Source organism: Gossypium hirsutum, chromosome D02 (genome assembly GCF_007990345.1).
Source record: "Gossypium hirsutum isolate 1008001.06 chromosome D02, Gossypium_hirsutum_v2.1, whole genome shotgun sequence".
Taxonomy (NCBI): Eukaryota; Viridiplantae; Streptophyta; class Magnoliopsida; order Malvales; family Malvaceae; genus Gossypium; species Gossypium hirsutum.
In genome coordinates, this window is record NC_053438.1 from 42,498,280 (window position 1) to 42,520,831 (window position 22,552).

The 22,552-nt window shown below is 34.5% G+C and overlaps 1 protein-coding gene across 2 annotated transcripts in view; it reads right to left on the reverse strand.

Annotated features, from left to right (window-relative positions):
• The window catches only part of LOC107908489 (uncharacterized), a 44,547-nt gene that overhangs the window by 15,098 nt on the left and 6,897 nt on the right, over positions 1–22,552 (reverse strand). Inside the window, exons 9-33 of one of the 2 annotated variants that reach the window (XM_016835665.2) lie at positions 17,358–17,436; positions 16,873–16,951; positions 16,734–16,777; positions 16,391–16,585; positions 15,169–15,244; positions 13,364–13,444; positions 13,218–13,298; positions 12,821–12,897; positions 12,669–12,723; positions 12,532–12,580; positions 12,290–12,427; positions 10,441–10,522; positions 10,263–10,341; positions 8,299–8,345; positions 7,591–7,802; positions 6,570–6,657; positions 6,300–6,419; positions 4,517–4,635; positions 4,291–4,363; positions 4,079–4,198; positions 3,553–3,624; positions 3,271–3,441; positions 2,618–2,665; positions 2,319–2,460; positions 2,037–2,134 (exon numbers count right to left, since the gene is read on the reverse strand). In XM_016835665.2, coding sequence (XP_016691154.2) covers positions 2,037–2,134; positions 2,319–2,460; positions 2,618–2,665; positions 3,271–3,441; positions 3,553–3,624; positions 4,079–4,198; positions 4,291–4,363; positions 4,517–4,635; positions 6,300–6,419; positions 6,570–6,657; positions 7,591–7,802; positions 8,299–8,345; positions 10,263–10,341; positions 10,441–10,522; positions 12,290–12,427; positions 12,532–12,580; positions 12,669–12,723; positions 12,821–12,897; positions 13,218–13,298; positions 13,364–13,444; positions 15,169–15,244; positions 16,391–16,585; positions 16,734–16,777; positions 16,873–16,951; positions 17,358–17,436 — 2,425 coding nt within the window. The remainder of the gene's footprint in view (positions 1–2,036; positions 2,135–2,318; positions 2,461–2,617; positions 2,666–3,270; positions 3,442–3,552; positions 3,625–4,078; positions 4,199–4,290; positions 4,364–4,516; positions 4,636–6,299; positions 6,420–6,569; positions 6,658–7,590; positions 7,803–8,298; positions 8,346–10,262; positions 10,342–10,440; positions 10,523–12,289; positions 12,428–12,531; positions 12,581–12,668; positions 12,724–12,820; positions 12,898–13,217; positions 13,299–13,363; positions 13,445–15,168; positions 15,245–16,390; positions 16,586–16,733; positions 16,778–16,872; positions 16,952–17,357; positions 17,437–22,552) is intronic. The other variant, XM_016835666.2, reaches the window with a different exon arrangement.

Sequence of the window (22,552 nt, forward strand, 5' to 3'; positions counted from 1 at the left end):
AACCAACAACTACTTTATGTTTAAATTATGCTTCTACTTTTGATAAGGTTATGATTTGGCATTATAGACTTGGACATCCTAATTTTTACTATTTAAGATATTTGTTACTTGATCTATTTAAAAATAAAATTCCTTCATATCACTGTGAATTTTGTGAATTGGCTAAACATCATCGGTCATTCTTCCCACCTCAAAAATATAAAGCTTCCAAACCTTTTTCATTAATTCATAGTGATGTTTGGGGACCTTCGAGGGTCTTAATTTTTTTAGGAAAACGTTGGTTTGTCACATTTATTGATGATCATACTTGCATTTATTAGGTGTTTTTTCATTATCTTGAAACATTTGCTCTAGTAGTCATATTAAATTCTATTAGAGTTCTTTTATCAATTGCTGTTAATCTTGATTGGTCCTTACAGTAGCTAGATGTGAAGAATGCTTTCCTAAATAGGAAACTTGAAGAAGTTTATATAGATTCTCTTCCAGGTTTTGAAGAAAAATTTGGAACTCGAGTATGTAAGCTCAAGAAATCTTTGTATGATCTAAAGTAGTCTCCTCGTGCTTGGTTTGAACGGTTCACTCAAGTTGTTAAAAAATAAGGTTACTCACAAGGGCAAGCTAATCACACAATGTTCTATCGACACTCATCAAGAGATAGAATAGCAATTATTATAATTTATGTCGATGGTATCATTCTTACAAGAGATGATGTGGATGAAATAAGGCATCTCAAGGAGCATCTAGCATTGGAGTTTGAGATCAAAAACTTGGGTCCTTTGAAATACTTTCTTGGAATGAAAGTTGCTCAATCAAAGAAGGGTCTTGTATCTCTCAGAAAAAATATGTAATTGATCTTTTAAAAGAGGCTGAGATGAGTGGTTGCCGCCCTACTGACACACCAATTGACCAAAATGTAAAATTCGGAAGTAAAGAAGGTCGATTAGTTGATAAAGGGCAGTACCAAAGATTAGTCGGTAAGTTAATTTACTTATCACATACAAGGCCAGACATTGCTTTTGCAGTGAGCTTAGTGAGTCAATTTATGCACTCCCCAATGGAAGAACATGAAGAAGCAGTGTTTCGGATTCTGAGATACTTGAAAAGCTCACCTGGAAAGGGCTTATTCTTCAAGAAATCCGAACAAAGAGGAATTGAAGCTTATACAGATGCAGACTAGGAAAGCTTAATAATAGATAAAAGATCTACATCAGGATACTGTACATTTTTATGGGAAAACCTTGTGACTTGGCGAAGCAAAAAACAAAATGTTGTAGCAAGAAGTAGTGCAGAGGCTGAGTTTAGATCAAGACTCAAGGAATTTGTGAAATGATGTGGTTAAAAAGAATTATGGAAGATCTGAGGAAACCAATAACTTCACCAATGAAGTTGTACTGTGATAGCAAAGCAGCCATTAGTATTGCTCACAACCCAGTCCAGTATGACAGAACTAAACATGCTGAAATTGATAGACACTTTATCAAGGAGAAGATTGAAGAAGACCAAGTGTGCATGCCGTTTGTTCCTTCAAAACAACAGATTGCTGACATACTCACCAAAGGGCTCTCTAAGACAAGCTTTGATTTTCTTGTAAGCAAATTGGTATGATTGATATATATGCACCAACTTGAAGGAGGGTGTTGAAATATGTGAAACCCATATATTTTGGGATATATTTTAAGGTTATTTAGATAGATAAATCTTATTTAGGTAGATAAATCTTAGAATAAATCATTTGAGATATTCTAGGAATATCTTATTTTATCCTTTAGTAGTTTATTAGAATAAGGGAATTTCCTTATCTTTTAGTAGTTTATTAGAATAAGGGAATTATTTTCCCAATTAGATTATGACTCCTTTCTCTATTTAAATTCAATTGTTTAGTTAATAAAAGACAGAACAGTTTTATTAAATGCTCTCTTGAAAACTTTTATAACTTTTCTGGAAGATGGACGTATATAACTTGCAACAAATATATCAGCTATGGAGTAGCGAAAAATATAACCAAGTAATGCTTGGTCAGAATAAAACTAAAGTACCTTGGCCAGAATGTAACGAGGTCTTGTAGTTATCCGCCTAACTACTTCAACAAGTGCAGAGCTCACTTTGAAATTGATCTCCAAACTCTCAGAAGCAGCTATCAAGAGGAAGGTAAAACAGTTTCCATTTCAATGAATAGAAAAAAAAAAGAATTACCTTTAGTACAAACAAAATAATTGCACTAATATCTGTCTTTCAGAAACAGGAAGGATTATTTCATATTCATGCATGAGGGTTTTGAGTGGTTGGAGAGGATTTTCAAAGAGAATTAAGAAACAAACTTTTTCCAGTGATGAGTTCTCTGCTGCTCATTATCAGAGTATCTTTACGAGCTGCAAGAAAAACAGAAGCCATCTCTGCAGTTCTATTAATTTCCTCCTCCCTCTCTTCTGATGACTTCATAGCAACTTTATGAACAGAAACCTGTTGACAACAAAGAAGGAAAACTTAGTACCCAACGCAAACCACTAATACAGTGGGCACATTGCAAAACTGTGTGGCCATTTCACATAATTGGATGTCAAAAAGGCCACTTAAGCCTAAAGTAGAAAACAAAGATGCATATATGAATTCTGGTCACCTCAAGGCTTTTTAACATATGTCCATGTTGTGAGTGAAGCTCTTCAACCTGGAATTGTGAAAGACATACAATGAAGAGTATATCAACTTAGAAGTTAAAGGCTAAATAATTCATCTATCAAATGAGCCCTTATTCTTTCTAGTGCATTCGATTGAGCCCCTAATCCATTATCTACAGTCAATTGAGTCTGTATGGGGTAAGGACGGAAATTTCTATACCATCATTTGCCAACTGAGACAGAATTGTTAACAAGCCATAGATAATGTAGAATAAATAGTCACATGGCATCTTTTTTAGCATGTTATAAAATAAAAAGATGGTTTTCTTTTTCAATTTAGGCACATGTGTAAGCTACCATTTACTATATGGCACCTGCTTATAAAAATAGTATGTTGATGCATTTATTCTACACTATTCATACCACATGCAATTCACCCACCAGGCAAAAGGAGTTGATGGTGTAAAATTTCCATCCATCTATAGAATCAACAGATCATAAATATTGCAATAACAGGATGGGGGCACATACAATAAATTCGATTAAATACAGTGGTCTTTGTATTTTAACCAAAATAGAAATAACAAAAAAAAACTTTTTTAATTAATTTAAAACTAATAATAAAAATAAACTTTAAAATTCATCAATCTTGGACCTGTTTTGTTGTTTTTGGAACATACGAACCCACAACTATTAGTCCACCGCTCCTCTCTTTACTTATTCCTAGATCCTTTGGGCGGATTGGAGCTTTGGGGATAATTCCAATGCGGGCAGAAACAAAGCTGGCCGCAGAACGGCATAAGAAAGACTTCCCCTTCAGTTCCGCCTGCCAATGGAGTTAAAGCTTATACACCAAACCTCTCAAAATCTTTATCAACATGCCCAAGAATATATATATTTATATATGCTGAACACTATAAGATTTGCAGTATCTTGCCTGGATCATTCCAGCAGCAAATACAGCCATGTCTCGTTCACTAACTGCATTTACAATGCATGTCGATCCCTGCTTCAGCCATAAATGAAAATATAGTGAATACTTTGCATCTAATCATGTAGTTCTCTATAGAAATCCAGCCAGCAGTATCATTACAAAAATATCTTTCATATAAAAGGTCTGTGATGCATTAAAGTTTTGAAGGTTATTCCACTGAAGTAAAGGGACGCTTATGAAATGGTTCCATTGATTTATTTATGAAAACCTCTATTCATAGAGGTAAAGATAGTTACATAAAAATTTCAATTACTACTTCAAAAAATAAGATAAAATAACTAATGTGCCTAACTTTTAAAATACAAAAAGTGGTAAATAAGTCAACAATAGCCTTGCAGCAACTTACAAGTCCAACATATATGACAGAAAGCAAACAAACAAAAAATTCTCCCTACATGAATACTGGCATTGGTATGTACTTGTACATAAAGAGCAGCACAAATGCATAGAAACACATCACATATAGTACCTTCTCCAAACTGCAAAGAAGCTCACAAACAGCATCTGGTCCACCTTTTCTTAAAAGTTGGATAGAAATGGATGCAACACTGCTAGCTGGAATTCGTCCTGCTGTTTTCTCCTCCACCCACTAACACATTTAGGTAAAGCAAGTAGCAAATTCAAATTAGATAACTTTTTACAAAAAAATATGAATTGGCATGTACTTCAAGAAAGTCAGACCTCTCGAAGGTTTGAAGATTTATAGCCAAAGGCAGCATCGTTAGCAAACTCAGTGTCTCCTGCAGGAACAAGCCTGTAGCCAATATAATCCAATAAGTGCTAGATATCAGAATACATAATTTTCTTATGGTCATTCCTTTTGCTTCATATTCAGGCAGGTTTATGTGAGAGTAGATGGGAGGAAGCAATAAGAGAAATCAATTTGAATTAGGGTTAAAGCCAATACCGATCAGAATCTGCAACATAGTGTATATCATCAATGGTATAACGCCCTCCTTGGAGAAAGAAAGGGCAAAGAATCCAAGCATCCACCTGACCTAGTAGTGAGACAGCTGCATCTGGTTCCTACAATACATGGATAGAAATGTTAGACAGCTAAAGTCATTACCAAGGGTTTCAATTGCAGTTGTGTTCGCATTTTTGTCGTGTTGCATTTATCATGGTTGCAAACAAAACATATGCTATTACGCAATTGTGAATTTTTTTTTCCAAATTTGCCAAAGATTTTTCAAGTCATGTACGAGGTTGTATGAGCTTTTATTAAAAAATTTCACTTTCTTTTTTTCATTATAGTAATATTTCCATACTAAAAATGCTTTCATTCTTATCTATAAATTTCTAGGAAAATTAATAATTAACAAATTAAGAACATGTTAAATTCAAACATTCATATTTAGTACATTACAAACTTAAAAATAAAATAATTTAAAATTTCATCCACTATAAATATTGATGCATACTCCAATTTTTGCCACATGGTAGATAAATGAGGAGAAACAAATCCATCCAATTCACTTTGAAAACCACAATGACCCATTTTTGTGACCTTTATCCAAAAAATAATCATATGAACAAATATTTTCTAAATTCAAATATAAAATATAAATTAATACATAATCAAATCAATATATATATTTAAATGGCATAAATCCCAAAACTATACATGAACTTTGGTTTAATGTGCAATTGTATACATGAACTTTGATTTTGTGCAATTTTATACATGAAATTTTGATTTGATTCAATTCTCGTAAATTAACACAATTATTGATATATCATCATTTTATATTTATATATTGCGTATGAAAATAATTATATTTATCCAATATAAAAATAGATTGATGTATTTATTTCTTTAAATATGTATGATTAAATCAAAATTAAAGTTTCAAGTACACATTTGAACCAGAATCAGAGTTCACATGTATAACTACACCAAATAGAGTTCATATATACAATTGCACATTAAATCAAAGTTCATCTATAATTTTTTTATTATTAATATTTAATAATTACATTTTCACATAAATTCACCTTTATTAAAATCTATAAAATTTTACTGATAAAAAATTTTCATCTCAAATTAATTTCACTGAATCAATAAAGTATTAATATTTAAAAAGAGGATTCAGGACTAAAACGGACCCAACCCAGCGTCAAAACCCTCCTAGCACCAATCCTTCCTAATTCCCTCAGTTCACCAACCCAAAAACCTCCAATTTCACTTCCAATCCGATATGCCCAACCAAACCAAATTACTTTTAGATTCTCTTTTTCTTCTATAAAACATAGAAGAGAGTAACAAACACTATCCATAAATTAAAAAATGCAGGTTATTTAAAAAGTTATTTGATTACATTTGATGATTTTTATCTTTGATTTTTACCTGAGAAACTGTGTGAGTCTGTTACTTGATTAGTTGAGTTGTGAGTTTTTGTGAACATCAAAATCTGATTGAATACTGAACAAGAAACAGGATAGTGGAAATAGCAGGTTGTTATCACCATTATTCTCCATTTTGCCTTTTTCAGCACCACAAGAGGCCGTTTTTTACGTGATTTTTTTCACTGTTATTTAAGTGTTTAGTGGCGGCAGACACTGCCACTACTGTGAAATAGTGACCGCAACACTGCTACAATACTGCTTGTTTAATCCATGGGTCATTATACCTAGACATGTTCGTGCAACATATTTTTTACTTAATATATTCTCAGATTTATTGTACTTGCCTCTGGAAAGTGACCTCGTAGAGTTGAATCACCTCTCAAAACTACTGTATAATCAATATGCTGAACTGATTTCGCTGCAGAACAAAGATTGTTGCATATATCTTTGATCAGCACAGTAGCCTGCAAAATGTTAAATCTTTAGTCGGTCAAGAGAAAAGTAAAGAGAAATTTGATTTGGTTGAAATAAATTTTCAATAAAAATATTTCCATGGTAATGCAAAATGAGATCTAGGGATCAAATAACTTGACATTTGACAAAAACTTCTATACCTTCTCAGAGCTTAGTGCTCTAGAGTTAGTCAAAATATAGAAGCATATAGGTTTTTTCCTGAACTGTTCAACAAGTGATTTTATACTCCTGCAGATGGCAAACATAAGTGAAGTAAGGAATTCCTTCTAGATGGCAAAACTGTTATATAATACAGCTGACAAGATAGATATATATAACTGTAATATGGGTACAATATATGATATATCAATAATAGTATATAGGTAAAACAAAAAAAAAAAACAGTATACAGGTTGAATATTTATGTGTGTAAACGTTAATTAATATTAACCAAGTAGACAATAAAAACTCTTGAAATGAGAATATAACTAAAATCAGTATAAAAGACTTTATGTTATAACAACAGACTAAGATGATTCAATTACTACCGGGAAAATATTTTTATAAATTGGCTGCATAACCTTAACTTTTTTGGGATTTAAACATGTTATGATCAAATGTGATGGACGACAAGGTTAAAAGTCAATGCAACCCATATTCTATGTCCCACAATCCATAAGTTAGACTTATCGCTACTCGTTACCCGAGTACCTCCTTTCCCAAACCATAGACCACTTCAAAACAGTCAGTCCCCTGCCACCACCCCCATCCTTGCCTCCATTTTATTGCTCTAATGGCTCAGTTAAATTTTGTGCCCATAAAAGCAAGGCCATTGTAATGTTCAGGTCAGCCTTGTCTCTCTTTCTTTTCTTATATTTCTTTTTTTTAAACCCAAATTTTCTCATAGCCCTATGTCCAAGGTGAGGCCGCCACCACCATCACTTTATTGGCAGCAGTGTTATCCCCTTTCTGCCTGCTTTATTTAGAATCCAGAAGCTAATCCGTATCCAGCCGCAGATAAATAAAATAATGAAACTTTTGTTTGTTTACTGTTACACAAGTATCTCAGCATGTTAGATGCATGCATATGTCCAAAACAGACATGACACAGATACACCAGGGGTCGAGGCATATCCATGCTTCATAGCTAAGCAGTAAGACAATTAAAATAATGACACTTACCATTCAGTTAATACCTCAACATCATGAACAGTTTGTGTTCCAGTTGGATCATCATCAAGAACAACCAGTGTTCTCGAATTTTTCTGGTTTAGCTTGTGTATATCATTTATAGGATCCACTGGCCACTCAGGTGGAAGACTTTGCAAGACAACTTCTTTCTTAAGAGCTGGAAGTTTTCCTTCAACTTTAACACCTGTGAGGGTTTCATATACCTACAGAAAAAGTTGTTACACCTACAATGTGCTAATTATAGCAACCAGATTATATTTGTGAACATGATAACTTTAAACACCATAATTCATATTCAATTAAGCTATAAAGATTATAAAGATTGTGTATAACTCGTAATAGTGTGTGTAACTACCTCTACAATAGGACGTAATCACAAGGTACCTATCAAAAAAATAAATCACAAGTTGCTATGTACGAGAACATGAAATTATAGGGGACATAAATGTAATTTACCATTCACAAAAATAAGAAGAAGAAATTAGTGACACATGACTAAGCTTGATGGTTATATGCAAAGCGGTCAGTAGTTTTTTTTGATAGATCATTCTTCCAAGTTCAACTTATTTGAGCAAGTAGAAAGAAAGAACTTTAGACATTCAATATTCTTTAGATATTAACCATATCTTTGAATTAAGTAATCTTTGAATAGTGCTTTCTATCAATTGAGAATAATGGAATGATACTAGACGTGCATACCTTTACCACACCAGCATCATCTTGTCGACCCCAGCCAGCGGCAGATCCTTCTCATTAGTAACATTATAAGTGTTAATTGTATGGAAGACAACTCTAAAAGAGAACTAAAATGAAAGGGCAACACACAAAGACAAACATGGAAAACTGCATCACAATATAACATATATGTTTGGTATATAAGATCTAATTAACAAGTTAACCAAGCGTTGCTACACCAAACATACACTCTTCCAACAACTTTCATATTTCAATTGGGGGCTTATCTAAAATATGAGTTCTCGGATTAAATTTCTAAGCCGAATTAGCTAAGCCATTTGCACACCTATTACATTATTGTAGGATATTTAGAATTTCTTAAATCCACCCTGCCTACATGATTTGCATACAATCTTGTAATAATACGAAACAAAGATGACAGCCTTAATCCCCTTCCTTAAAACTTGAACCATCACAGCAGCATTTGATGCAACTATAAGAGATTGGATATTCAAAACTCAAGCAGCATCAAACCTTCTCAGTCCCCACAAATAGGCTGTTTGGCATTCCAATATTAAGATCAAACCCCTAACCCAATTCCCTTCCCAATCACATAACAAAGCCCCCGCCAAAGCTAAACCGAAAATACTCTTCATCGCGCTCTCTGTATTAAGCATTACATACCTTGCTCTAATAGTTTCCACTTGATCCATCTTGGCATTCTTCTCACACTATTAATCCCAGCTCCTGCCACCTCCATAACCTACTTAGCAAACTTCTTCGCCATTGAACATACATTTGCAGCAGTATCATATTTCATTTGAAAGAGTCATTTATTCCTACTCTTCCATAAACCCCAAAGGGTCTTAATAAAATGCAACTTCCAGTCAACTTCTCCACACCCATGGCGATTCTAAGACATTTAATAAATAACCAATTCTTCAAAGAGAGGGTAAGAAGTTCATCTCTAAGTGTCTCATTCATTGATTCACAAGAAGCAACCTCACGAATAAAAGAATAGTCCCAAAATGCATGCAAACCCATCTCTAACTCTAAAAGGTAGCACCCACAAAAGCCGTCCAATGTCATCTTATTCTTTATCTGAATTTCATTTGAATTCATTTAAATAAAAGCCAAACAAAGAAAAGACTAGATTCTAGACATTCAAATCTCTAATACATCTATGGTCTTCCATCATAGTTCCTCCATACTTTATTGAATGAAGTGAAGGCTGACCTAGCTAAGAAGCATCCATTTCTCACCCCCTCTGGATCTTTAAATCTTGTGTTTCAATAATCTGAGGTAGTGGAATAGCTCTTACCTCATGCAACTATCATAGGCAGCAAATGGTGCAGTTGGTCTAGTGGTATATACATATAGACACCCTTTTCTCAAAAGATGGAAGGTAGTTTCACCATGAAAGGTGGAATATGAGTCCCATGGATTTTCAAAAAATATCAATACTGTCCATATAAGATTTTGCAGATTTTACACTTATCTTTACATGATACCTTCAACTTTAATTTTTTCTTATTCTGTTAGAACTTTTTCAAATTTCTTTGTTTATCCCTCAATATTTTTCTGAAATTTCACTCAATGCATAATACCTCGTATACAACTCCTTATTCAAAACTAAGATCCTTGGATGGTAAAAATTTTAGCTGCTAAAAATTTTAGCTGCTACCATCTCAAATTAAGTTAGATATGAGACATTGACCCAGTTCAAGTCACAAGACAAATCCTGGTCAAATTACAGGGGTAATAAAAAAGGAACATGAAGAGAAAGATCAATGCAAATGGAACTCCCTATCTTCCATGAGTAAATGTGTCTCCCCTTCTTCTTCAGGTAAACTAGGTAACTTTAAATGAACAGGCAGTAAAAAGGTAGTATAATTTATGCAACAAGTCACCTCAGGTCAGAAATGTAAAAAGAGAAAGATCAAAATAAGTCACAATTTCTACACAGAATAAGAGAGGTTATGCTTCACCTGCGATAAAGAGTTGGTGTGCAATAGTTGAAATATGGAGTGGAATTTTATGTGCTGAGCATTCACGAGCAACAATACCCTGTAGTCAATTAAACTTTGTCTTACAGCTAAGTAAAAAAATCATAAGTATGGCTATATTTGTTTCCATTGAAAAGATAAACGAACAACATTATCTGACCAGATCCTTCACAAAGATGTCTAGAGCAGAGTAAGGGGTATAGTCATTGTCTAACATGTGTGGAACGCGATTCTCAAACATCCTGCAATACAATCATAATCCAATCAGAACTCATCAAAAATGAAAAATATTCTCAAGCTAGAGACCAGTTATTTTAAGATAAAGGTAATGCAAAGGTTCCTCTAAAGACAAGGGTTTTTCATAGTGATGCAGTTTCCAATTCTAGAAATAAGATATCAAGTTTTCCATAGATTATGTTACACTAAACCATGTAACCTGTGGATCTAGGATCAACTTGTTTGAACATGACCATGGCCTAAATCTTGCAACTTGAATTATTTAGACACAAGACACAGCTATAGAAGTGTGGGTCATGACCTTTCCATATACTAAACACTTACCTAATCAGAATTGATGTTTCTTTATCCTAGAAGAACTAAAGATATACTAAACTTTTGTGATAATGCGAAGGGAAGTGACAAACTTGAGAAGAATAGATGAGCACCTGCACCTACACTTCCAGGATGAAAGTAAAAAAATGAAGGCCATATTCTATTACGGCAGAACATAAGACTATAAGAGTGCCAGAGAAAGGCAACTGCCCTTTTTTTTTTTGTCCTCAAGTGAGTGGCAATCACTATTCATTATTATGTAAAATCAAATAGAGCTTATGAAAAGAACAAATTTCACATTACAATTTTTTGAAAGAAAGCATGGAGCACAACTAGATTATAGTAAAAGAGTTGCATGAACCTGACCTGCAAGGATACTTCCCAAAAGTATGTTTGCTAGGATCATCAATTCCAACAATCAACTTTGAAAGAAAATTTGAGCATACAATACAACACTTCAATGGATAATTCCCAAAAACATATCAGTTAAGTTATAAGTCATATTTAGCCCCATACCCTACATTCAACAATAAGTGGAAGTGATCATAATTTAGTAGCTCATAATTTAGCCAGTTTGGGTTTAGCTACTTTCGATCCTTTGTTTTTCAATTTTGATTCTCCAGATGTTTTGCATGAAGTTATTCTGAACGATGCTATTTCTATTGCTGCTTAATAAAAAGTATTTGAACTTTTCCTTTAAATTTTAAAAAAAAAAAAGAAAAAAATATAGAGTGGCAGTGGTCATGTCAATTAAGGACAAAATAAGGGAAGCTATTTAAGGAAATATGGAAATGTAAGATGAAGAGCTCCAAATGAAACTGTTTGTAGATAACTTTTAATCGAAAATGCTCATGTCAAAAGAGGGCAGGAAAAAAGTAAAGAGACTGGAACAAACTCTAAGAGGATCTCTCTCTTGATGATCTTTCCCAAGAAATGGTCATAACAAGAGCATGAGTAAGAAATATGACTTATGTAGCTGACCCAACAAAAAGGATGACATTTATCTGCTGTTGCTGTTTTAGTAGTAGTAGAGCTGGGAAATTAGTTAATTGTTCAAGACAATGTAGTCTTGTAACCATTAGCATTTCAATTCATGGTTGTGTCCTTGTTATGAAGTTTAGGGTTGGATAAAGCATATAAATAACCTTGATATACAATTCAGTGACTGTTTCACCAATTTAAAATGGAAACATAAGTGCTAAAGACTCTGCAGCATGTATTGATATGATAGTCCTTCACGAACAGCTACAAGCTTCTAATAGTTATTCTGCTTTCTTTAGGGAACTACAGACTTCTACAGAAGACCAAATGGTCTAGGCAACATCTAAGTTTAAGAACTCATAAAAATGAATATTAAGAAGAAATCAAACTCAGGCCTGTAGTCAGGTTTCAATCAAAGTTTAAAACAAAGCAATTAAGAAAACAAAGTACTTCCACTTCAATGTATATGAACCTACCAGGATGTTGCCCCACTATTGCTGATGATATCAAACAACATTCTTGTGCTAAGACCTAATCGGGCCCCAAAAGCCATTGCCTCAGCTGATGCTGCTATATGAACTCCAGCAAGTAATTGATTAACCATCTTTACACCACTAGAAATTGAGAAAGGAAATAAAAATAATAAAAAAGTTGCTTCCTTGACAACTAAATGGGAAACTGATGCTTTATGCCATGACAAATAATTGCTCAGAAGTACCTTCCTGCTCCACAACCCCCTTTGATAACATAGAGCTTCTCACTTAATGCTGCTCAGTGTCAACAACCAAGATCAGTCACAACATAGCTCAGGTATTCCTTCAGCTGAGAACTAAAACTTTACTAAATGCAAATTACCTGAGAGGATAAGACCTGCACTTTTGAGAGCATCATCTGAACCTGCAGCCATTATCTAGAAATAGAAACAGAAAAAGAAAATGAACAAACTTCAGAAGGACAAATCAAGAGCTTTCCAATCGAAATTTTATGTTAAATTCTCGTTTGCATACTGTAAGTTCTCCCATAGAAGCTCTTTTAACACCACCAGAAACAGGAGCATCAACCAATTTCAAATCTTTGCCTTCATCTGCACATGCACAGATAAATTACTATAGGAATAACCATGACAACAAGTATAAATGAAAAAGATGTGCACTTTTAACATTTTGAACAAAGTGATTTGATTCATGTAAGCTCAGCTCGTGCTCAGGAGCAATGAGCTGAAGCTCAGTACCTAACCATGAAGTGTACTCAAGGAGGATAAATCACAAGCAAGAGGGGGGTTGGAGTGAGCGAGATGGAGAAAAACAAACAATGGGAGGAAAGCTGGAATTTGAATAATAAAACAATCGAGAAATTTTGCTTTGTGTTACTGCAAATAGATAACTGAATGAAATAAATACATACTCTTTAAACGCCGTTCAAGTTGGATCACATATGCAGGGGAGACTGTGGAAGAAAGAATTATAGATGCTCCAGATGGAAGGGCTACAAAATATAGAGAGTGAAATCAGCCCAGCTCGTAAATTGCAGATATCAAAGTAGAAATATACCTGAAACTGCACCCAGATCCCCAAATAAAACACTCTCAGCTTGAGCTTCATTTGTGACCATGACTACAAGCACATCAACACCTGCTAGAGATGACATGTCAGAACAAACATGTTCTTGGCAGTGAATGAATCATGAGAATTTTAAAATAACATTTGGCAATCTCCAATTCTGGAACATTTGTGTTTCATTAAAGATTTAAAACTGACGGTTTACACAAAAGAACTGAGATTCAACACTGGAGCGCACAGAAGAAGCAGTTTGACCTTGCATACAGTCATGCTTTTAATATCACCCAAGTATAAGAAACCAGCAAAAATCAGGTGAAGTCTGGAAGCGCAGTAGATCAGACTAAGGAAGATTTTAAAATAGTAATTTATCAAAAAATATGACTTGAACAAATTTATTGCTTGATCAAATATCTGCACCCCATGCTAGACTAAAACAATGCAAGCACATCAATGCAAAGACAGTATAATATTCTCAACAACTTGAAGGTCCATATTTTTAAAGCAATCTGGACTTAACCTCCCTGCTTAAATCATCAGGCATCAGACCTCCCCACTTTGATTACTCTATGTATGAATATGGGTATCTGCTATTCGTCTCACTGTGTAAATACAAAAAAAGTAATTCTAAATGTTGCTACTCTCAGTCTCTTATTAATCTTTATATCCTTGAATATAATCTTACTTCATTTTCTGACACCGTAAGTTTTTGTATTAATTCATACAACTAATAGTGTACTAGACCTGAAATATCTACAACACTTCTTCAAAGGCTAAGGTCTTCGTTTCCCTTCAAGATAACCCTGTATTGCATTATATTTCAGCACCTTGTTAATAAGCACTCCAAGGATCATGTTATTGCCAGTTAGTCACTTAAGCCTCCAAAAGACTTATTTTTGCTACCTTGATTCCTTTATATCCAAATGTTGGCATACTCTTCCAACTTGAAAGAGTTTGAGCGTTACCATCCACAAAGACCATACCATAGCACACATAAGGATTTACAAATGGCTTGCTTCCTATTTTAGTAAAAGAATTTCCAGGTTAGAAAAAAGAGATCCTTGTTTGAGTGTCATGCTAAAGTTCCATTTCCCGACGGCATTGCTTGTACAAAGTGTTACTTCTGTTTTAAGTTACATGACCATCTATAGCAAATCTAGAGAGCTATAGAAACAAAATTTCAGCCTTCTATTCTGATAGGTATCATTAATTGTTAAATCTGAACAGCTCAAATCAAGATTATAATGGAACTGGTAATTTTAGCTTGCAAGTAAGCCATCTACAATACTAGAGCACCTTCGGAGGTAGGCATTTGACGATGTCCTTATATCCTTTTTATAAAAGGGTGCAAAGTTGTTCAATTATTTTGTAGTGTATTTGAAAATAGTTCATTATTCAACAGTCTTTAGTAGAATTATATTCCCATTGGTCAACAAACAAGATAGTTAAAAGAGTAATAGATAAAAACAATCAAAGATGAATTTAAATAATAGGCCCTATTTTATTTTTTTTTAAAATAATGAAAAGAAAGAGTTGATTTCAAAACTAATGTGAATGTCATGGAAGACAAAAGGCACATGAGAACTTTATGTCTTGCACTATTAAGAAACAAGCTTGTGTAAGCTCATGTGTTAGACTCCCCAATGTTTCCAAGTGTCTAATCTTAAGAGGACCACAAAATGTAAACTGCTAATTTCTCTCAAAACCATGAAATAAATTTCAATCATATAAAAAGCTTCAAAAGTTGTTATTTCTTAACTAACTTGGACTGGTAGGTCATTGAACAGTTCAGAAATTACCTTTAGATACATCTTCCGGAGAGCTTCCAATCAGGCCGCCAGCACTTTCAAATCGAGTTAGTGTAGGTTTGTACACCTACCATCCAATTGAAATTCAGGAACATAGTTAAACTTTAAACTTAAATCTCTTGATCACAAATAACAACTAACTAAAAGTCCAAGAGGGATACCATGGATTTATTTAATATGTAGGCATAAAACAGAAAGTGTGTGATATGCAGATTTTCAGGCAATCTAGAAGACAGTATGAGAAGAATATCACTTTTCCAACTAGTCAAATCATGAAATTACCAGCAAATCTAATGAAGTTTTCCAAAAATCTGTGCAGCTTAGAAGACAAACAAAATGTCCTATAATTTGAACTTCATTCTCCTAAGTTAATAAAAACATTTCATATTGACTCTAGATGGTTATGACCCTCTCACTCCATCAAGAAAGCCATAAAAAGGTATTTAAGGTAAAAGTTCAGTTGGAGCCATTTATCTTTAGGAATTTAAAATTGCACTTTGTTAAGCATCCAACCTAAAACCAAATGGTAATAGGTAGATGGGCACAACTTTTATATAAACCATAGAATACCTAATACTTAACACATGTGGGATAAAACCACTTAACACTCCCCCTCACTGTAGTTCACAAGGCCTACACGTGGACAACCTCACTAGGAGTTGTCAACCTTATATGGGGTTAGGCAAGAATACCAACATAACAAACCCTAGGCTTTAATACTATCATAGCATCGAACCTAAAACCAACTAGTAATAGGAAGAGGGGCCCAACTTTAATATAAACCCACAGGATCTAATACTTAACCAATGTGGAATAACACATGCAACTAGTGAAATGTAAAACCTCAACTTAGGCTCAGTGTAAAACTACTTTATTCTACAAAAGAAAGTGAAACCTAATTTGACTTACGTCCCCCACTCACTCAACTTGTAAAGTTCCTTATTGTCAACTAGAATACATCCAAATATTGGTGTTCACTAATCAAGCATGGTCATAACTCATATTGCACGTAAAGTGCTCAATGCAGAAATTAACACATTGAGACATGTTAAGTGTTATCAAGTTTGGTTTCTTGTGGTCTTATATTCAAGTTGGACACCTTAACCTATTGCCAACTGGTTTTAGGTCGGATGCTTAAGAAGAAAAGGTGGGAAAATAACCCAAGGCATCAAGTAAAGAACACATTGTCAAACAAGCAGTGGTTAGCACTTACATCATAACCAACAACACAGAAATTTGACTTCACAAGGTAAGTTGCCATGCCAAATCCCATTGCACCAAGACCAATAAAACCAACTCGGTTCACAGCTTTTGATTTGGCTGTGATTTGAGTTGCAAGTTCCTCTGGGTTGTAGCGTTCAGCATTGGCAGCATCAACAGTATGCACTCCAAATACTTGGTCCCAAACCTGTTCATCAATCATATAGATAAAAGTAAGTTTTAGATTAGAGAAACATCTCCATCTTTCCCCCTTCAAGCAAAGGAAGCTTAATGTTTCATTTAAAGTTGGGTTCTATGTGGCTGAAAGTTCCATTAATAGAATTACAAGTAACAACCTGACCCAATGGGGTATTATCATCTCCATGACCAAGTAAAGACCCTGAAAAAGGAAACATATTAAGAAGCTAAGAAATAAAAGTTGCTCTGAACCAAAACCAATGGACTTAGATTGAAAATAATCTAGTAGATTAGTACCAAGAGCCAATTGTTGATGAGCACTTGCCAAAAGTGGAAGAGGAAAAGTAAGCAATTTGGCAATATCCAAAACAATACCCTTGAATTTAGGAGGGAAAAAGAGATTAATAACATTGGAATGAAACATGAACAAGCTAATGTACTATAGAGGAATATGCCTATCCGGAAACATATTAGTAAACATATTAGTTTACAAATTAAACATTTACTAACACAGAGCAAAGATTATTATGGTACTTGTTATTAACCATTATAATTATGATGCACACAAAAGTAGCATCTTCCAGATAGCTAACAGTTAAAATTTTAGTTACTTCTAAGTAGGAAGTATTACCTTAAGGCTATAGTTTAAATTCTAAAAAATTAGCAGAAAAATATAAGTCTGCAGAAAACACTTCTTTGGAAAAGTCAAGGCAGTACAGTCTTCATAAGCCAGCTCAACGAAACAATAAAAAGGAAATACTTGTCATTGTAGTTAAACTTACCAATTTATGATTAAAAGGATTCAAGAAATTATATTTGACATTGCCACTCAGAAGCTGTGGGATATAATTCTTGAAAACCCTGCATACATGGTAACAACATCCCACACACCCCCAGGGAAAAAACAGGGGGGGGGGATGGGGAATAGGAAACAAAGATAGATTAAAACTCAATTAAACCTTCCAAGCATATGGTTTATTTGAATTCATTCATCAGGGAAAGCATAAAAAAGATATATGCTAATAAACCACCTAAGACAAGGCTCCAAGAAATTACCATCCATTTGGTCATTGTTCTAGAAACTTGTATGGTAGACCTAGCATTTTCAAGTTACATATACCACCAAAAGAAAATAACTAAATCCTAAGTACAGAACCATGTCCTCGCCAACATACACTGACTTGATGTGGAGTTTTTGTCCCCATATTAAAGGGGCGTGATAATTGATAGATTCACTTCATCTCAAGGAAATAGGTAGTGAAAAATAAAATACAAGCTAAGGAAGGTAGTCAGGGAACCAGAACTTTGGAAACAGTTTCAAATGCACCACACGAGAACATAAACCACACGAGAACATAAACCACACGAGAACATAAAGGCTACGAAATAATATAACATGAAGTGCTGAAGATAAATCTAATTTTTTTTTCCTCTTCTAAGTAGAATCGTATTACAACCTAATATAGGCTAAAGAGTGGCTAAAAAAATGTTGATCCCTTTTTCTACAAGTGCCTTTCTGAAGTTAAAAAATATTTTTTAAAAAGATACTCTAAAATAATATGGGTTATAACTATCATCAAAACCATAAATTCTTTTAAGCGAATCTTTATGGAGCTTTATGTTTGTTTACTCTAGGCGGGGTTAATCGGATTTATTCTCGGTTATGTAGGTCCAACCTTGGTGATTTCTTTGCTGACTCTGTTTAAGAATTTTCATCAATATATTCCTACTTGAATGAGCCCAAAAGAATAAAACAAAATATAAAAGAAAATCTAATTTCATTTCAACGTAATAATCATAAACGAAACATCCTTGAAAGTGAATTTCTTCTGTATAGTGACATTTGACAGAAGAAATGGGACGTGTATCCCACTGTATTCATTGTGCATCTAAGGTGTTTTTGGGGTTTCATTACAATATTCAAATTAAACTTCTACTTTACCGGCCAGCAGCACTTGGCAACTGGAGTAATCTTCATCAGAAAAATATCTGGAGTAGTCAAACATGTTCCGTCACCTTAGTGCACTCCACATATCCAACACATTAACTTAAAACCTGTCTAGCTTTTTGAACGTCATTTTCCAACTCGTGATAATTTATTCAGTCTAAGCATGAAATTCGACTAAACCTGAAGCAGAATTATCCCAAAAGATATTTCCAGCAATCCGTCCAAGTTCATTATTTGAAGAATCATCATAAATGGCATTGCTGCACTGGCTCTAGTTTTCTGAAAACTAATGAGAAGGGAAAAGGGAACCGAAATGGAACTAGTAACATGAGGAAAGGACAATCATGTGGTCTGCTTTTCTTACAAAGACCATTTGTTTTCATAAAAGCATCTACTCCAACTAAAGTAGGACAACTGAGCATGATAAGCAACCCTAATCAGAGAACAAAAAGTAACTTCTTGGCTTTGTGCATGTGGTGCTGCAATTATTAATCAAACCCTAATAAACTGGAATAGTTTTTCTTTCATAGTTCAAAGAGAATGGCTAGAATGATTGGGAGAACCTAGCAGTTTTACTAGTACATAAGAAGCATGAATTTTCATTTTGTACTTAACATTCATGCATTCATTAATTAAAGGAGAACATTTCCTCTTGAGGATGCATGAGGTCAAGTTACAACAGTCTAGCAAATGTAATTTAAACTTTCATTAGATATTGTGACCTTGTTATGAAATATAAATGTTGAGAATCTTTTAATTATTTGATAGCATTAATTAGTATCTTTAGAGATTACAACTGATTTTTAGAGATTCTAATTAAGAGATATTTTTTCCTTAGATTTATTCAATTTTCATGTATATAGAATTGTACATAATTCTAAAAAATACATACTTTGAGAGAGTTTTTCGTCAATATATTAGAGTATTATCTCTAATTTCATCATGGTATCAGATTTCTTATCCGATTTTTGGGATTTTTTTCTAATTTTAATTTTTTTTCCAAAAACCCTAGAAACCCAAATTTGGTACTTTCCACCCTAGCCCTATTTTTTTCTCTCACCGTCTCTACCATTGGAGTCAGCATCCACTCGTAGGCAAAACTCCAAACCCCGGTGACTAAAGGACCCGTGCGTGGACTCCACTTGTCGCCACCATGTTTTTTCCGACGTCGTCGCTGTGCCCTCTACTCTCTTCCGGTCATTCTCCTCTAAGTGGTGGTGTGTTTTGGCTAAGTTTTTTTTGTGTGGGATCTATTCGGTGTTTTTTTTGTGATTTTTTATTCTAATTGTGCAAGCAAATTTTTTGGGGTTTAATTGTTTTTTCTAGCATTACATCTACAGACGAGAAGCTCGTGATATCAACCGATAATCCCTCATTGTAAATTAGCCGTATAAAGCTTGATAGATATAATTACCTTGTTTGGTCAAGGTCCTGCTTGTTGTTTATCAAGGCTCGTGGCTTGCAAGGATACATCACCGGTAAATCGTCGAAACCTGAACTGATTCAACCTTTAAGTCAATGGCATTCAACGAGTTCCCTTGTTATGGCATGGCTTATCAACTCTATGCAGCCTCATATTTTCAAAGCCTATTTGTTGTTTGATACTGCGGAAAAGATTTGGAATGCTGCTACCCTCACCTACTCTTGTGTTGGGAATGATGCGCAAATTTTTGAGATTCATAATAAGGTCCATGGTACAAAACAGGGGGAGCTAACGATTTCTTATTATTTTGCTGAATTAAGTGGGTTGTGACAGGAACTTGATTATTATCAACATTTACAAGCGAATTGTGCCAAGGATGTTGAAAAATTTCAAAAAATAGTGGAAAAGGAGCGTGTTTTTTATTTCTTGGTTGGGTTGAATACTAAGTATGATTAGTAAGTTAAAGTTCTTGGCAAGACTCTGTTCCCTTCTCTCCATGTGACATTCTCTTATGTACAACAAGAGGAGAGTCGTCGTGTTGGTATGCTTTATAATCCACCTTTAGAGAAAGTTAGCCTCATTGCTAACCAGGATGGTCCATTGGGTGGTAAGTCTGTCAAGGATCACTTGATGTGTGACGACTGTAGAAAGCCTCAGCACACTAAAGATTTGTGCTGAAAGTTGCATGGTCGCCCCACTCGAGGTCGTGGTGGAAAACAAGAGGGTAATTCTCGGCCTCAGGCAAATTTGTCAGACTCTGTGACAATAGAGGATAAGTCCACTTTTGCTGGAAGTTTCACCTCGGACGAGATTCAACATCTTTGACGCATCTTGTCTCAATTGGACTTTACCTCGATTGCCAAGTCTAATCATGCGAACTCAGGTACTGTTTTAAATGCTCCATCTACTTCTTGGATTATTGATTCCGATGCAAATAGACAAATGAAAAGGTTAAACAAAAGCTTATTTAACTATACTATTTGTCCATATAAAGATAGTGTATGACTAGCCGATGACTCTCTTACCTCCATATCTAGAACATGTTCTGTTGTTTGTACTCCAAATATCACCTTGTCTTTTGTCCTCTATGTCCCTAAATTCCCAGCTAACCTTACGATTGGCAGTGATAGATTGTGTGATGATTTATATCTGTTGAACCGATCGTCTAATGTCTCAAGCATTATTTGGAGACAATAAAAATGTCAACTGGGAGATTATTCAGTGGCGTAGGTGGTTAGGACATCTATCATTTATTGTTCTTGCCAAGATGTTTCCTAATTTATTTTCAAGAACTCAATTAGACTCTTTAATTTGTGATGCCTATGAGTTTGCTAAGCATACAATAAACAATTATCCTTTGCATAATAATAGAAGTATTGTTCCTTTTGAGATTATTCATTAGGATGTTTGGGGCCCTACTTGCCTTCTTTATTTAGTATTCGTTGGTTTGTTACTTTTATTGACGGTTGCACTCGGATGACATGGGTATTTTTATTAAAGTCCAAAATTGATGTTTTCTCGTGTTTTCGTTCTTTTCATAAACTGATTACTACTCAGTTTGATACTAAGGTTAAGATTTTGCGAATTGATAATAAAACCGAGTATAACTTTAATGATTATTTGGAATCATATGTGATTTTACATCAGACCAGTTGTTCAAGTACAAGTGCTCAAAATGGTGTTGCCGAAAGAAAAAATCGGCATCTTTTGGAGATGGCTAGATCACTTGTGATCACTATTAATCTCCCAAAGCCTTATTGGGGCGATGCGATTTTAGTTGCAGCTTATCTTACTAATCGGATGCCTCTACAGGTCCTTAATTTTATAAGTCCCATAGAAACCTTACAGGGCAAGACGAATTACCCAGTTTCACCGAAGGTCTTTGGTTGTATTTGCTTCGTCATATTTCGAAATGGGAGCAAACCGGATCCTCGAGCAGTCAAATGTGTTTTCGTTGGATACTCTCCTACATAGAAGGGTTACAAATGTTATCATCCGCCATCTAAAAAGTATTATGTAAGTATGGATGTAACATTTCGTGAGGATGAACCCTACTTTTCTTCATCACACCAATCTCTTTAGCAGGGGGTTATTGAAAATGAAGAGATGACACCTTGTTCTGTTACTCTTTCGAGGGAGAATTTAGTTCCAGTAGAAACTTTAGTTCAAGAGAAGACTAGTGGACGATTGTTGGATAGATCTGATTTAAGGACATACACTAGAAAAGGCAAGAAAGAAGATGCCATCATACAATCTACTTTACACCCTGACTCTTCACTGTCAGGTGAGTCTTCTTTACCTACGATTGTTACTTATTTGGAATTACCAATAGCCCCACAAAAAAGTATTAGAACTTGCACTTTACATCTTATCTCTGACTTTCTCTTATGATTCCTTATCCATATCCTATATAGCTTTTGCTTTATCTTTGTTATCTATGTGTGTTCCACAGGATTGAAGAGAAGTTATCACTAATCCAAGATGGAAGAAGGCTATAATTGAAGAAATGAGGGCTTTAGCAAAAAATGAGACGTGGGAACTAGCTAATCCTCCTAAAGGGCAAAAAATAGTTGGCTGTAAATGGGTGTTTACTATCAAGTATAAGG